The following is a 17,160-nucleotide window of genomic DNA, read 5'->3' as shown; positions in this document are numbered from 1 at the left end:
TTTTTCTCAGACACGTCTAATAATATCTCCTCTTCATCATTTCTGAGATCTTCTCCGTGTCTTCCTATAACTGTTTCATATCCTCCTCTATCATTCCCAATTCTAGCATTAAAGTCTCTCATAATCACAGTCTTGTTAGATGTTACAGCATCCTCCCTTCCTTTTCATCTATTTCACAACCTATTTGAGGAGTGTAAACCTAGATTATATCAAAAGATACGAGGGTCAGGTCATAAATCATGGCAACTATTTTTTTTCTCGCGAACAGGAGACAACACGGAAAATCTAAGATATGCATTTGGAAATATAGGGCATGTACTTATGCATAATGCCTGAAGACAAATCCTGACTTCAGGAGATTCTCGTAGGAAAGTGACAGAACACAGGCCATTGATAAACATTGTTTTATTATGATAAAATGAAACAGCGTATGGCTTTTAGTGCCGGGAGTGTCCGAGGACATGTTCGGCTCGCCAGGTGCAGGTCTTTTGATTTGACGCCCATAGGCGACCTGCACGTCGCGATGAGGATGAAATTAAGATAAAGACGACACATACACCCAGCCTCCGTGCCAGCAAAATTAACCAATGATGATTAGAATTTCTGACCCTGCCGGGAATCGAACCCAGGACCCCTGTGACCAAAGGTCAGCATGCTAACCATTTAGCCATGGAGCCGGATTTTGGTATGATAGAGACAGCTTATGGTATAGACAGCAAATACACAAGATTACATACAAAGGACAGTTCTCCACTGCTTACAGACCTTCGAAATAATCACTCAAGGTTTCCATTGCGCGTTGCCAGCGGTGAAGCAGGCGCTGAATACCATTCGCTGCATGTGTATTGCTAACGTGTGACACCTCTCTCCGAAATGCTGTTACGATGTCCTCTTTGTTAGCAAACCTTTGTCCACGTAATGGCTTCTTGACTTTGGGGATTAGATCATAGTCACACACCTAATGCTTCCCGCAGCTCCTCATTGCATTCGCGTGCATTTCTGCTGCGAACTGCTATTTTAATATATGATTGTTGCTCCTGCTTGTTGACTTCCAATTTGTGATGCTCTCACTCACACTGAACTTGGGGGGCATGCTTAGACCCACACTGTTGTTTACATACACCATCTAGTGGCATCATACGCAAGTACATACTGTACGTTTCCAAACGCATATCTTAGATTTTCCGTGTTGTCTCCTGATTGCGAGAAAAAAAAAATAGTTGCCATGACTTATGACTTGACCTCCTGAACTTCAATTATTCTGTTGCAAACATAATCCACATTGAGCACTTTGTTGGCCAATTCTTTAGCCACTATTACTGCAACACAGTTTCTTCTTTTGTCTCTTCCTGACCACCACATTTTATATCCCCTCCACAGCATCTTACTACCACTCCCTTTTTCTTCTTATTTCACTTTGTCCCATTATCGGTACATTTCTCTCTGTCATTATTCGTGTGATTTCCTGAATCTCGCATCATTCTCTAAGGATACTACATTAATAGTACCAATTCTTATATTTCTCTTTGAACAGATTTGTCTATCATCGGAGCAATTTTGGCCGTCATATATGACAGATCAGTACAAAGGCTTTGTCAGTTTTGGTATTGGTTTTACATTCAATCCGAGGGTCGTTTGATTGTTGAAAGCGATGTTAATACGCTACCACTGGCTTGCTAGGCCTACCATGGATCTTTGCATTAATATTTTGTTATGCTCTGGCTGGTCGGTGCCTGACATGCATTTTCTCATTAAGTTTTATGGTTTACCCACCAATACTCGGGAGGTTAATTGCAGTGGTTACCCACTGGACAATGGGGTCGCCACATCCCTACGCCTATAATAACAATCAATAAACTAACCAACTCCTCAATGAAAAGTCTCTAGCTCTATCACATGAACGAACACTGAATACCACTTCTTTTAAAACAAAACTGCATTAACAACTGATCAAAATACTTGAATTTATTATTCAAGCCAAAGATCAACTTCTTGAGCACCACAACCATGGCAAACAAAAATATGATGCAACCCAAGGGAGAAAAAGAATACCAGACTTGAGCACCATGTACCATTTTAAAGCCATCAGTGAGGCCAGAACATCCGGCCATTCGACATTCACAGCGACCAATAAGAGAAGGACCTTCAGCCATTAAAACAACAGCCTTAAACGGTGAGTTTTAAAACATATTTTACATTGACTAAAATCGGGATAAACAAGTAACTGATTGGGAGTTCAGGAAGCAATGTAAAAAGTCGGGCGTCTCCTGCCTAAATCGGGAGAGTTGGCAGGTATATATGTGGTATACTATGGAAGTGATGATGAAAAGGTAATCTAATATCTGGAAAATTGCAATAACTGGCAATCCCTTGGTCCTGAAGGTGCTATATGAAACAGCTTTTAATGAACCAAAATCATATCACAGCCCAATGAAGACAATTAATAGCACCGAAGATGAGCTACAGAAACTAGTGGCAGTTCAAACTTGACCATCGCAAGTAAGGTTTGCAATCACTGCTTTTGCTACCACACATGCATGCATACTACTCTGCATCAACATCAATATCTAAGCAGGTCTACTGCAACCCTTCTTTCCACCCAACTAAAAGATTTTTCAAGAACCAGATAATTCTTACTTACTTTTTTGCCCATCGAGGACTCATATCAGTCAAATCTGCCATGCATTCAGTCATCTTTTGTTGATCAGCAAGAGTTAACACTTTCAATGAATTTAGTGCCATCAAGGTCAAACTTGGAGTGGACTGTGAGAATTTGAACGAGTCCTGTAAAAGCAGATGAAGTTATCACACATGGCATTTCTACAATGTATTTTATGAACAGGAGGTACTTAACTCAAAATACATTAAATAAACAAATAATCTAATAACATGATCAAATTAAAACACTTTTATAATGGAATCCTGTGATTAGAATATAATCACAAATCTCCACCCAACATTTCCTCTTTTCCTCATTTGATCATCATCATCATCATCATCTGGGTATCCTACCAGCGGGCTTGGCAGGCCTTTTGTGGACAATATGCCTCATTTTCCTCATTTACCACTTTTTTAACACTTACTTTTAATTTCCTGATACTTAATCTTACTTCCTTCTTCTGTATCTCTATTCCATTCTTGCCATGCCTTCTTCTTTTGTTTAACAATCTCCTTCACCTTTTCATTCCATCAAGGTGTCTCCTCTTCCTTCACTCCTGCTGAAGTTCTGCTACAAATCATCTCTGCACAGCTTATAAACATGTTTTTAAATTTGGTCCATTCTTCTTCTACACTTTCTACTTCTGATGTAGAGTTATGGTCACCGAGCTCGATAGCTGCAGTCGCTTAAGTGCGACCGGTATCCAGTATTCGGGAGATTGTGGGTTTGAACCCCACTGTCGGCAGCCCTGAAGATGGTTTTCCGTGGTTTCCCATTTTCACACCAGGCAAATGCTGGGCCTGTACCTTAATTAAGGCCACGGCCGCTTCCTTCCCACTCCTAGCCCCTTCCTGACTCATCGTCGCCATAAGACCTATCTGTGTCGGTGCGACGTAAAGCAAATTAAAAAAAAAAAAACACTCCTGAAATTTCTCCTTAGTACTCTTATCTTTTAATTTCCATACTTTTGTTTTCTTCTGTCTTATTTCTTTTACTCTCACAATTTTACCTAGTTTCAATTTTGCTACCATTACTCTGTGGTCTCTGTCAAATGCTACCCCTGGTAGTGATGTTAGTGTTGTTACATCCATTAACAATTTAAGATTTATTTTCTCAACCAAACAATAATCAATAACTGTTTTTGTCCTTCTTTCACCCCAGCCATATCTGGTGATCTTTCTACTGTTCTTCTTTCAATACCAAGTATTACCCACAATCATTCCATTTCACTCACAAAAATCAATCAACTTACTGTATCTCCCTCACTGTTTCTTCCTCCTAATAAACGGACCAATCACTACCTCTTTACCAATTCTGCCATTTCCAACCTGCGCATTGAGGTCTCCCATGACTATCACTTCCACGCTGGTGATTACTTCCTCAAGTGTCTCCAAGAATTCCTCTATATTTTCCTTACTGTTTCCAGTTTGGGGCGCATAAACGTGGATGAAATCTTTCACTCCTTCGCTCGTCCTCAGTCGCACTCTGATTATTCTATCGCTAATGTAGTCTACCCTATCCACATTTTCATCCAGGATTTTTTTTTTTTTTTTTTTGCTTAACATTGCACTGACACAGACAGGTCTTATGGCGACGATGGGACAGGAAAGGCCTAGCGATGGGAAGGAAGCAGCGGTGGCCTTAATTAAGGTACAGCCCCAGCATTTGCCTGGTGTGAAAATGGGAAACTACAGAAAACCATTTTCAGGGCTGCCGACAGTGGGGTTCGAACCCACTATCTCCCGATTACTGGATACTGGCCGCACTTACGCGATTGCAGCTATCGAGCTCGGTAGGATTTTGTTAACAATCACTCCTACTCCATTCTTTGACTCACCTCCTCCATTCCACTACTGGGTGTACTCTCTACTCATACTCTTCACCCCTTTTCCCCTCCACTTGAACTGACTCAGTCCCATCATTGCAACATTCTCCTTCTCCATAAAATCAATCAAAAGTTAACGTATCTATAGGTAATAGTTGCCACTTGAAAGAAGTCATAATAACAAGTCTTATTTGGAGATAAAACTCACATATGCTAGAACACTTCAAAATTACTGTGATAATATTAAAGAATTAGTTTATTTACCTGATCTTGTTTAGTGGTTGCATTACTTATAAAGAGGATATCGTTACAGATCTGGTACTGCAAATTTCCCACCTGGACGAGAACAAATGTACGGTTAAAGAACCGTATCAAACTCTTCACAGTGCCTGGTTGTTTAAATACACCACTCACTGTAAAGACGAGATGACTTTCCTGGAAAATAAAAATAAAATAAAATGACAACTGATCTGTTTCCTATTCTCATCCTTAAAGATCAAAGCCTTCAGAGGAATGAGCTACAAAAGATAGAGGGGAATCACAAAAATTATTTTAAACAAGCAAAGATATAATAAGTTAAGCAAACTAATACTATACTAGTCAGTATTTTGAGACGGCTGGATTATATTTGCAACAATTTGAAATAGAGACACTTTTATTAGCTTTGGTACTGGAAGATGGAGAAAGAGAAAGAAATGGCGATTCAATACAAATTCACTGGAACAAGTAGATGAATATATGAAGAATTTCACCATTTGATTCAAGAATTACATGGAAATGATGAAGCATTTAAGAACTACCTTCGTCTGGTGGTGGTGGGGGTGGTGATTATTGTTTTAAAAGGAAGTACAACTAGGCAACCATCCTCTATACAACAGTAATCAGAGAGGAAAAAAATAGAAGGGACCAGACGCTTCGAAAAATTAAGGTATTGGCCAAAGAAGGGCAAGGGCCACGAAGGGCGTGAAAATGAAAGGCTCCCTAGGCCTCGAGTGCTCTAATACTGTCGGGGTCCAAAAAGAACAAGAGTTGACAAAGGGAGGTAGGATAGGATAGTTGATAGTGAGGAGCCTGTCACAAGTAAGCGGAAGCAATGCCAGGACTCAGCTAAGAGCCCTGTGGTCGCCAACCCACGCTCCAAACTTCAGAGCCCCTGGAGGCCCTATTAGTTGCCTCTTAAGACAGGCAGGAGATATCGTGGGTGTTATTCTACAGCCCCCACCCCACAGCGGTTACCTTTGTCTGAGATAGTAACAATTTTATGAACTTTTACAAACAGAATATGATATCTGAAGAAAACCCACAAACTATAGCTCATTCCACGTTAAGAAAACAGTACAGCTCTTATAGACTTACAAGGAATGAACACAGCCCCTCTGAGACACCCATAATTCCTCGTGATTAAGGGATATTATACTGTAATTTGTAATGTATTAAGAAAGGTAGATAAAAAGGAAGAGGCATTTTTGCCCGTGAGTTATTAAAATAACTGCATCATATTTGATTTTCCATAAATATATTCACAGGGAGGAAGCACAATGGCAGGAACAGCCATCGCTTCGCTGCTTTCCTTCCTTTTCCTTCTTCTGTGTTGCTCTTGTACAAGCATCGTGTAGTCCCTCACTCTGTGAACCGCCGGCAGTTCACTTCTGTAGTGAAGTCATCTACAGTATTTATTTGTTGGGTGTGTGTACCTGTCTTGTGTTGAGTGAGAGTTGGTTGCATGTTGCATAGTATTTGTGTGTGTTCTATTAATTTTGTATTGTACAGAAGATGTTACTGAGGAATTTGGTGTTGTGGTGTGCACTAATACATCATGGCATAGGCCTAACTTGTACTGATAAAAAAATTGCCATGTGTTTTATTTGTGCTGGGATTTGTTATTTACCTGTTCTTTCTTAGGCACATTTTAATTTTACAACCTTTTCTTACGACTGCATTTAATTTTAATTTAATTTAATATTACCCCGCGTTGCCTGCGGAAATTTTTTTAAATGCACCCCTCACCCCTCGAGCCCATGAAAAATATTATTTTTCTAATTTCTCCCCCAATTTACCTTACATTTCAATGCTGAGGTTTTTTATGTGCTGTAGTTTACCTCTGATTCTGTACAAACTAAAAATAGCCCCTGTAACCCTCCCCCCTTTAGTTCATAAAAATAATTTGCAGCTTAGTTTCTTCCAGTTTTTAACTTGAACTTAAAAACTGAACTTCACAAATTTATGCGCCGCTGTTTTCCCGTGATGGTGTTGAGCAGAGCCGTTCGATATAGCAGACCTGTTGTCATAAGAGCAATACCGTTTTCTTAACGTGGAACGAACTGTAGTGACAATTTATAACACCAAAAGAAAGATGAGCAATATCTTTGAGGTATTCATCATAAAAATACAAAAAACTTGCTCTTGGATTAATATCTCTACACTGAATACTACATTTTACTGTTGACAGGCTACCGTGCGCAGGCAATTTGATCTGATTCTATGTAAGGGTCAATTTTGATGTTCTGTTTTATTCTGCCAGATGGCAGAGGAAAAGGTATCTGTTGGGCAATCTAGAGCTGAGTTTTAATTAATTTTGTCCCATAAGCACCAAATATGTCACCAGAGATCTTTTACATTCTGACATCATGTGACATGGAATGTCAAATGGATTCCCCCCCTCCTTTAAATACTGTATTGGTTGTTCAACAGAGGTTCGTTTCTGTGCCATCTGGTAGAGTAAAATGGAACACTGAAACTGACAAGTAGGCAGCCTAGATGATGTCAGATCAAAATATCTGCCCATGGCAGCTGAGGCCATATGATGATGATAATAATAATAAATAATTAATAATATTATTTTATTGTTCACATTACAGTGAGGATAAAAAACACAGTTTACAATCAACATTCTGACAAAATGTCATTCTACCTTACTACAATCACAGTAGGATTTTGCATAGTACTTGCTATCGGTAAAGTTAATGTAAAAAAAAAAGTCCCACTGATATTTTTTCTTGCCAAGTCATTTTCCACTGCTGACATTAAGCTATTAAATAAAAATTTTCTCTTCATACGCATCAGTAGATTTTCTTCAAAATGATACTTGCAATCAATTCCAAATGTTGCACTTATTTCTAGCCAACAATTCTTTCTTTTTTGATTATATCCCTGTAATTACAACTTTGTTACAGACTTAGAGGTATATTTCCCAACTTCTGTCAACCTTTCTTCACTGCCTTCCACCATCTTCTTAGCATCTATCCCACTTTAGTGCAGGGTCTGCTTTCTTGCACCTAGCTCTTCACTTTGCACGATTGGTTACGTTGTATGGGGTAACATTTATGGTCTGCACGTCTTCTCATAGCGAGTCAAGCCATCGCTTCTTGGGTCTTCCTCATGTTCGGCATCCTGGGAGGCTCAGATTTAGTGCCGACTTTGCAACCAAGTTATCATCACTGTGCAAGACATCCTTGTACCATTGCAACTGAGCCTCCAGCATTTTATCAGCAATAGGTGCAACCTTAAATGTCCTTCAAACAACCCGACTGGTGATATGATTCAACCTCCCGAGTCCCAGTGGCTATCGTATCATCTTCATTTGCATAACAAGTAATATTTGTTCATTTTTTCCTTGTGGTTGGCCAGCACTCTGTCCCATACAATGTCACTGGTTAAACAATTGTTTTATAGATATTGCAATTTTAGATAGAATGGTATCTTATCAACAAAGAGGAATCCTGTAACTTGTTGCCACTTTGTCCATACTTTGTCATGAGTCAGGCAGTGTGCTACAGTCTGAAGAGATCCTTGTGTCTTCAATGGATACGACTGACTCCCAGAAAATGTAATGCAATTGAAGCATTATCTCAGAATACTTCCATGACAGTAAGACAGTTACCTACTAAATTTGGTGTTGGTGTAGGCACTATAAATAGAATTATTCAGTGGCACAAACAGGCTGGTTCAATTTCACAAAAAAAAAAAAAAACAAGAAACAACTGGCACCAAATAATTAACATTTTCTCCACAGAAGAAGCAAATAAAACCACTGTGGACTTGGCTTGCAAGTTGGAGAAAGGGAAGTGAATCTGCACGTTTCTAATGCTCATCATAGACTTCAGGCAGCTTGAAGGAGATGCCATCTCAAATTTTATATGTATTACTATTTTTGCGTATGTCTTTCATCCTTGTATTATGCATTTTATCTCAAGTATTTTATACACCACTGTTTTTGTATATGTTTTTCATCTTTGTGTTATTTTAGCTGATGATGACCTCTAGGCTAGGTTGAAACATGTCCTATGTAGCTTTTTAGACAGACCATTTATCAAATGGCAAACGTGTACTGAACAGGTGGACTTTCATAATTAAATTCTAAAAGAATTTTACCTTAGACTTTTATGCTAACTTGCCTTATATAATCACACCATACAATATTAAATTATAGTATCTATTTAAACTGTATTTTATGCTAAGTAATTTTGTCCCGCTGTGCAATGGTTTAGGACTGGCTTTCCTTACAAATGTCGGACTTCTACGAGGACGGTCTACAAACGTTTATCACTCACCACAAAAAAAAAGTTAACAGAAACTATTAAGAAAAGTAGATACGGTATATAGAATTTGATGAAAAATAAATTACTCAATAATATTATTAGCAATTAATATTGAATTTTCACGACCGTATTGTAATAGAAACAGACTTTCAACCTATTAGGTCGTGTTACGTACACTCAGTACGTGTTGAAGAGTGGGTTCCCATTGGTGTCCGGTTGGCCATTTTTGTTCTGTACCTAAAATCTCTTCAACACGTACTGAGTGTACGTAACACGACCTAATAGGTTGAAAGTCTGTTTCAATATTATTAGCAGTTTATTTTTTCTCTTTGTAAAATGGTCTGTAATTACAAAAACCTAGTACCGGTATATTGAAAGAAAATCAAGTAAATCACAGGATCTGAAGCTAATTTTCTCATAGTGTCAGTGATGATGAAGAAACCGAAGTAACACTCTAAAATGTGATCTATTAATGGAAAAAGCGAAGTTGTACATATAGTGAAATAATTTTGTAATTTCGTAACTTACACAGAACTGGACAAGATCCACAGTAAAAGAGACAGGGTCATGTTCTGTGTTTGGTAGTCTGCAAAGACATGCTACTATATCTTCAGGTCCATGATGGATCAATTGTAAGCTCTTGCTATAGTCCGACATCTTGAGCAAGTTTCGACTCTCCACAGTGTACTGCGTCAATCTGTTGACAGGGTAGAATGCAAATCAAATATACCTGAGAATTCCAGTTTTATCTACTCCAGTATTTATGAATGTAAAAATACCTGATTTTGAGGGATGAGGATATTACACAGAATATAATAAACATAAACAGGTAAACTTGGTGCAGAGGATGCTCTCTTAATTGGTCTGCTTAGGACTGGACCCTTGGTCGAATAACAAAATGACCAATTGAATAGAAAATATTAAAATAAAGTGCCTATCCAGTAATTTATAATACCAATACTATACTATAATTTACGATATTTCATCATGTTTTAGATGATCATTCAAAACATACCAGGCTTATAAAGTTTGTTTAACCTTCATCTGCTTCGCCCTTTTGAGTAGCATAGACATTTGCAAGGCAGTTATCTGCCACCTGTTCAATTTTTATTTATTTTTATGGATTCCTCTCTACGTTAGCTCCATAAATGATGATTGGTGGACACTCAAATAACTTCAAATGCACATTTTGAAAAAACAAAAAACTTATATCTTTAAACTCCTCAAGTCATTCATTTTATCATTTTCATGTTATGTGAGAAAATGAAAGCTGCAACACAGATGCATCAATATTTAATTCATTAATTTCATCTATAACAATGCCTGAGCTTGTGGCACTGGAAACATCACTGACAACAGTACCCTGTCACAGGGAATGACCACGTAATGGGAAGTACTAGTTTATGGAATGAAGAACTATTTTCATTACTGTGTTATGTTTTGGGCACAATATAAACATCCAACACAAATACTAAAACAATGACAAACTAGTCATAACTTCTAATGCAGAGTCGGACAGACAGGTCTCTTGTATAAAACAGCTAACTACACATATAGAGAATGCTCAACCGGTGAATCATAGTTATGTCGAGAAATCCCACACGTCAATGACTTACAGAGTTTCAAAAACAGACCAAAAGTTTGCATTGTCCTCACATCCATTCAATTCATCAGACTTACAGAACTTTTACATCTGTTTATATAATGTTAGTTTTGTTCTCTTGGGTATTTTGTCATCCCATAAAAGCTCTCTGACTTGATAAAATGTTGTACCTTTACTTAGTCTGTTATTAATTTCAGGGTTGATTTCATTACTTCCATTAATAATGCTAGCTAGATATGTAAACTGTTCTACATTCTCTAACCGTTCTCCGTCTATGTTCACTTAGCTTCTCTTTTTGTCTTTCCCACAGTGCATGATTACCGTTTTCTTTTTACTAATTACCATTCCAAACTCCTTCAGATTTTAATTCCAAATGTCCAGTCTCCTTTGTACTTCTTTTTCTCCCTTTCCCCAAATCACCACATCATCTGCAAATACCAAACCATTCACTTCATCACTACTGATACTCTGTTTTACACGTTTTATGATTTCATCCATCAATATAATGAACAATAATGGCGACAGTGCACTTCCTTGCTTGAGACTTTTTTGTATACTGTACAATGTTTCAGAGTCACCACTCCCCACTTGTACACTGTTTTTACTCTCATTATACAACATTTTTATCTTGTTAATTCAGTAGGCATTCCCACACATGTCTTCTCTTAACTGTATCATAAGCTTTTTCCAAATCCAAAAATACGAATATGATTTCCTTGTTCCTTTCCAGATGTTTTACCATTATCGTTCGCACTGTAAATATCAAGGCTATTGTTGATCTATTTGGTCTAAAGCCATATTGTTCATCCTCTAACTGTGTTTCTATTATATCCCTCAGTCTTTTGTCTATGACTTTCCCCATTAGCCCATGTGATAATAGGGTTAATAAGGTTATACCTCTATAATTTTCACATTTCTTCCCCCTTTTTTTTTTGGTGATGTTTAGCCAAATTGTTGATGGTTTTCATTCATTCCCGGTTTTTACGTTTTCCCGTGTTGTACTACTATTTTTTTTTTTTTTTTCATGGTCCCTCCAAAAATGGAGAATCGAGGTTCCACTGTATTTAACATGCCCTGTGCCAAAATTTCTTCTCTGTTACCGCTTTCCAAAATCCGTAACTCACATGACCAGAAATTAGTGAGGGACATTTCATTTTTCCAATACATCTACAGGGTATTTAAGATATTTGTCCTATCCAGCTGTCCTTAGGCATTGTCCTATCTTCAATTATTAATAATAATGATATTAGTAATAATTGCTTTACAACCCACTAACTACTTTTACGTCTTTCAGAGAAGCCGAGGGGCTGGAATTTTGTCCCGCAGTTCTTTTAAATGCCAGTAAATCTACCAACACAAGGCTGACTTATCTGAGCACCTTCAAATACCATTGGACTAAGCCAGGATCAAACCTGCTAAGTTGGGCTCAGACCTCAACCGTCTGAACTACTCAGTCCAGCTCATCAATTATTGCCAACTTTCTTAACTGTCTTAATTTCTGCATTAATTTCTCCATATGTCTGGAAGTGCTAATACCAAAACCTGGACTCTCCTTTCTTTGAGTGATATTATGCACTATTCATTTTTTGTAATTTTTCCTTCGCATCTATGATTTTGCTTATTAAATCACACAACGTACCATACCTGGAACTTATTTAGAGTCAGTGGGTAGGTTGTGACACTTTTGAGAGATGGTGCCTTTTACTGTGGCCACTAAAAAATGAGCTTCCCTCGGAAAATCACTGTTCAAAGCTTAAAAACACCCGTCCATGTCTAAGGCATTTCAGAATTTTTCTGAATTGAGGCCGGTTTAAATGTGGCCAGATTTAGGAAGATAAGAGAGCAATGCTGACAGCAGGCCAGGTTCAGCTCACAGAGAGAATGTCACTGTAAATCTAAGGCGCCTGAGCCTGTTTTTAATAATGTTCTTTTATGTCCCACTGTTTCCGAAGACACCAAGGAGGCAGATACTTTGTGCCGCAAGAGTTCATTTATGTACATGTAAGTCTATTGACACAAACTTTGCAGCTTTCCAGCTTTCAATGAGTTCACATGCCATCAAACTGAGACAGAATCAAAATCCACTACCTTGGGGACAGCTATCCATCGCTCTACTATATAACCCATTTAGCACAGTAGGACTACTTCAGATCGCGAGGCCAAGCTCTCTGCCGACAGACTTAAGAAGAGGACTGCTTGATATTCAGCACATGCTGCTGATCATAAGCTCAGATTCTGATCTAAGAGGATTAGATAGTACCATTTAAGTCAAACTTCACCGAACGGATCTAATTAAAACTGGTAGAAGGCCATTTTATTTAGACTAGAAAACTCAACCACTGAGGAATAATAATAATAATAGATGAACTTAAAAAAGAACTTCAAAAACACACATTAATAGTATCAAATCAAGGAGAATCATAAAACATCCATAAAATCGTAAGCCTCTAACCATATTAAACTTGCGAAGTCACCGTCTTAACAAGACCTAATAGGCTAAAAGTTGATTTTTATTAGAATTGGGTCGTGAAAATTCAATATTCATCTTTAAATTTGTTCACCGAGGCCCACTGTGTGTTCTTCTGTCCATGTTGTATATTTTCTTTTAGGTTTCTCTGCAAATATATGTTTACTTACTAAGATTATAAATTTTGTTCTATCTTGAATGGTTTCCTCGGTAATACCAATTTCTTGTATATCTTTATTTCCAGTAACCAATCATTGCGGTTCTTCGGGGATGGTGCTAGGTTTAGAAATGTCTGTCAGCCTATTTTTATACATTCTATGTAGGTGCCTGTAGAATTCTGATTGCCTTTTTCCTAACTGCATCTGTGATTTTGTTTTTATTTGATAAATTTCCTCGGTTTCTTTTTCATCCACATTTCATTTTCGTATTTTGGTCTTAGGATTTTCAGGATAATATTCCTCTCTTGTTTTTTAAAAAATTTGTGATCTGTTGCCAGTTATCAGGGTTTCGGATTCATATAAAGTGTCTCTGGTTTGATGACTGTTGTGGTGTCATAATTTTACATTTTTTGAATTGTTTTTTGCTGTATCTGTTCCAGGTGATTCTGTAAGCTCTTTGTAGTTTAGCAGTTCTTTGTTTGCTTCCTGACCTATCCCTGCTGGTTGAATAATTTTGCCTAAATACTTGAATTTATTTACTTGTTATCCAAATTTGGTAATAAATGGTTAATTGTTGAATCTTGAGTTAGATCTTTCTTTTGGAAGGAAATCTGGAGTCTGGTTTTTGCTGCTATTTCATGAAGTTTTTCTATGAACACCCAGTATTTACTGCACAAGCTAAGTGACCGAGATAAAATTTGTTTCAAGAAGTCTACAATATTTATCCCTATGGTTTCTTTTATTCCATTCACGAATCACTTTTTTCCACAATCAGATTGAATAGCAGTACAGATAATCCATCTCCTTGTCGGTCACCTGTTCTGATTTAGAATGATTCAGAAATTCTCTTGTTTTCCTGTCGACTTGAAATTCCTCTAGTGTACTGCACGCAGTCAGTCTACCTATAGAATCATATGCCTTTTTGAAGTCAACAAAGGTGATTGCAGTTTGTTTGGGTTTGTGAATTTGTAGGATGGTTTTTAGGTTTAGGATCTGTTCTGTGCAGGATATTCCTTTTCGGAATCCTGCCCGATAATCTCCAAGGAGGTTATCTGTTCGGTTTTAGGTTAAGTAGGGCTTTAGAGAAGATTTTTAGAGATGACAGAGAGGAGAGAAATTCCTCTGTAATTATTAATATCCGATCTGTTCCCTTTTTTGTGAAGTGGGTAAATTAATACACATTTCCAATCCTCAGGAATTTCCTCAGTATGTCAGATGTCCTGTAAGATTTCTTGAATACTTTGGGCTAGTATGTTACCACCCTTTCTTTAAAATTTCAACAATTATTCCATCTTCTCCTGGTGCTTTGTTGTACATATTTATTGAACAAATCAACAACTTCCCGCAATTACGGGTTGCCGCAATGGATAAAGTAAAGTGTACCAGGATACAGAAGGTTTTACCATATAGAAATACAGTGGAACCTTGGATTGCGAATGTAATTCGTTCCAGCAACATGCTTGTAATCCAAAGCGCTCATATAATGAAAGCAAATTTTCCCATAAGAAACAATTGAAATGGGGTTGATTCATCCACAACACAAAAATATTTATTTGCATAACATTTCTAAAACAAAATATAACGTAAAATAAACTGAACTGCATTTTTCCTTACAATAGAATCATTGTTGATGTGAGGGAGACGAAAGATGACATGAGAAGAGTTACTGTGTCGCATGAATTTCACTAACGGAATCACTGCTATCTGTTGGCTCACTGGAATAGTTTTCTTTTCGTGCAACTTTAATGAGGAACCTGACCAATGACTGTTGCTTTTGCCTCTTTTTGAGGATTTCATGAAAATGTGACATTGCATTGAACAGATTCATCGCTCGCACTGCTACAGCCTTATTTGGGTGGTGTTTTTCTACAAAATTTTGCACCGTTTCTCACATTTTGCACTTCTCCTGAATCTCAGTTGAAGTGAGAGATTCCATTCACTTTTCTTCCTCCTCTTCCCCGTATGAGATCTCCATAACCTCCTCCTTATGTCCGCAATGCAGGTCCATCAGTTCGTTGGTGGTGAGTTCCTGGCTATGTTCTTCCACCAGCTCTTGAATGTCCACGTTATTCACCTCCAGCCCCATGTTCTTCCCGACACAATTTCATCAACAATCGATGGCTCACTGTCACCAACAATCCCCTCAAAGTCACATCCTAGAACAGAGTCAGGTCACAACTTTCCCCAAGCGGAAGTGAGAGTTCTCTTGGTGACCCCATCCCAAGCTTTATCGATTATCTTCAGGCATGATATAGGTGTTGATTCCCATAGGGAATCTGAAATATTTGTTCCAAATGAGTAAATTTATAATACCAATATAAATGGTCCGTTATTGGACATTATAAATTTTCCAGCTAACTCATTCCTGGTTGCCTGCGTTTCGCCCCCGTGTGCTAGGCTGGGCTCATCAGTTGGTACCTAGCACACCTACCAAGACGCATGGCTAGTAGTGCATACCGTGTAGCCACCGGCATTTATACTGGTATCTTCAGGCAGTTCACGATGTGGAAATGATTGTTCCAAAACTTCCTTTGGTCACTTCGAAGCATCGCTGAAATAGTGCTTTGGTGTATAGCTTCTTGAATTTTGAAACGACTTGCTGATCCATAGGCTGGAGAAGTGGAGTAGTGTTGGGAGGAAGGAACTCAACCTTAATGAACTTGAATTCCTACAGCAAGTTGTCCTCAAGGCCTGGAGGATGAGCAGGGGAATTGTCCATAATCAGCAAGACTTTGAGCGGCAGATTATTTTCTGATAGGTATTTCTTCACTACAGGACCAAATACCTTGTTCATCCATTCAACGAAGGAAATACGAGTGACCCAAGCCTTAGTGTTGGACCTCCACATAACATTTAACTGGTTCTTCTGTACCTTGCATTTCTTGAAGGCTTGTGGATTCACGGAGTGATACACAAGCAGGGGCTTTACTTTTACATTCCCCCTCGCATTAGCACACAATAACAGTGTTAAACGGTCTTTCATGGGCTTGTGACCAGGCATTGAATTCTCTTCTGCTGTAATTTAGGTCCTCTTAGGCATCTTTTTTCCAAAAAAGTCCAGTTTCATCGCAGTTAAAAACTTGCTGTGGCAGGTAAACTCGGTAACACTGAGCTTCTGGAACTCAGCAGTGAATGCCTCCGCTGCCTTAGCATCAAAACTGGAAGCCTCCCCATGCCTAACAACAGTAAAGTTCACAAACCATCCCCTGCTGGCCTTGAAGCTTTGTTTGACTTCTGTTGACGTATGTGAACTATATGGTAATTTACTTACAAGGTCAGCGTACAAGATCTTTGCCTTCTCGCAAATTAAATTCTTGGTCACAGTATCGCCTGCTAGTTGCTTATCATTTATCCAAACGAGAAGCAACTTTTCTATATCTTCCAGAACGTGTGGCCGTTGCTTTGATACTCTTGTGACTCCTTTTGCTGCATCTACCCCTTTTATTTCTTCTTTCTTCTTTAATATTGTGCAAATTGTTGATGTAGACTTGCTATAAAATCTCGTGATATCAGCCACTCGCATACCTCGTTCGTGCGTTTCAATCATTTCCTTTTTAACTTCCATCGTAATCATCTCCTTCTTCTGACTGAATTACTTTTTAGCCTTCTTTTCATTCACCGGGCCCATCGTTGTAGAACAGTTATAACTATCAGAACTTCATAAGGGGTGAGATATACAAACCTCAAGAAACTTCAATGCCAAAATTATTATTCTTGAATTCTTCCTTCAAAAGCTAAGTGCATCAATTTATGCATTTTATGCATTATCCAAAACTTTTACAACAATTCTGACCTTTTCAATTTATAGTGTTAAACCACTGTGTTTTCACGACCTCCTTTTTTTACAATTTTTATGAACTATCAGATACATTGTGCAACTCGCGATTTAGCTGATGATGACCTTAAAAAA

The 17,160-nt window shown here is 38.1% G+C and overlaps 1 protein-coding gene across 4 annotated transcripts in view; it reads right to left on the bottom strand.

Moving 5' to 3' along the window:
- LOC136883067 (nuclear RNA export factor 1) overlaps nucleotides 1-17,160 on the bottom strand; it is a 115,211-nt gene that overhangs the window by 11,727 nt on the left and 86,324 nt on the right. For all 4 annotated transcript variants that reach the window (XM_067155220.2, XM_067155219.2, XM_067155221.2 and 1 more), the window contains exons 11-13: nucleotides 9,551-9,719; nucleotides 4,749-4,919; nucleotides 2,642-2,784 (exon numbers count right to left, since the gene is read on the bottom strand). In XM_067155220.2, coding sequence (XP_067011321.2) covers nucleotides 2,642-2,784; nucleotides 4,749-4,919; nucleotides 9,551-9,719 — 483 coding nt within the window. The remainder of the gene's footprint in view (nucleotides 1-2,641; nucleotides 2,785-4,748; nucleotides 4,920-9,550; nucleotides 9,720-17,160) is intronic.

This window comes from Anabrus simplex, chromosome 11, assembly GCF_040414725.1.
Source record: "Anabrus simplex isolate iqAnaSimp1 chromosome 11, ASM4041472v1, whole genome shotgun sequence".
NCBI classification, from domain to species: domain Eukaryota; kingdom Metazoa; phylum Arthropoda; class Insecta; order Orthoptera; family Tettigoniidae; genus Anabrus; species Anabrus simplex.
Note: the sequence above shows the minus strand (reverse complement) of the source record. Positions and strands in the feature narration are given on the sequence as shown.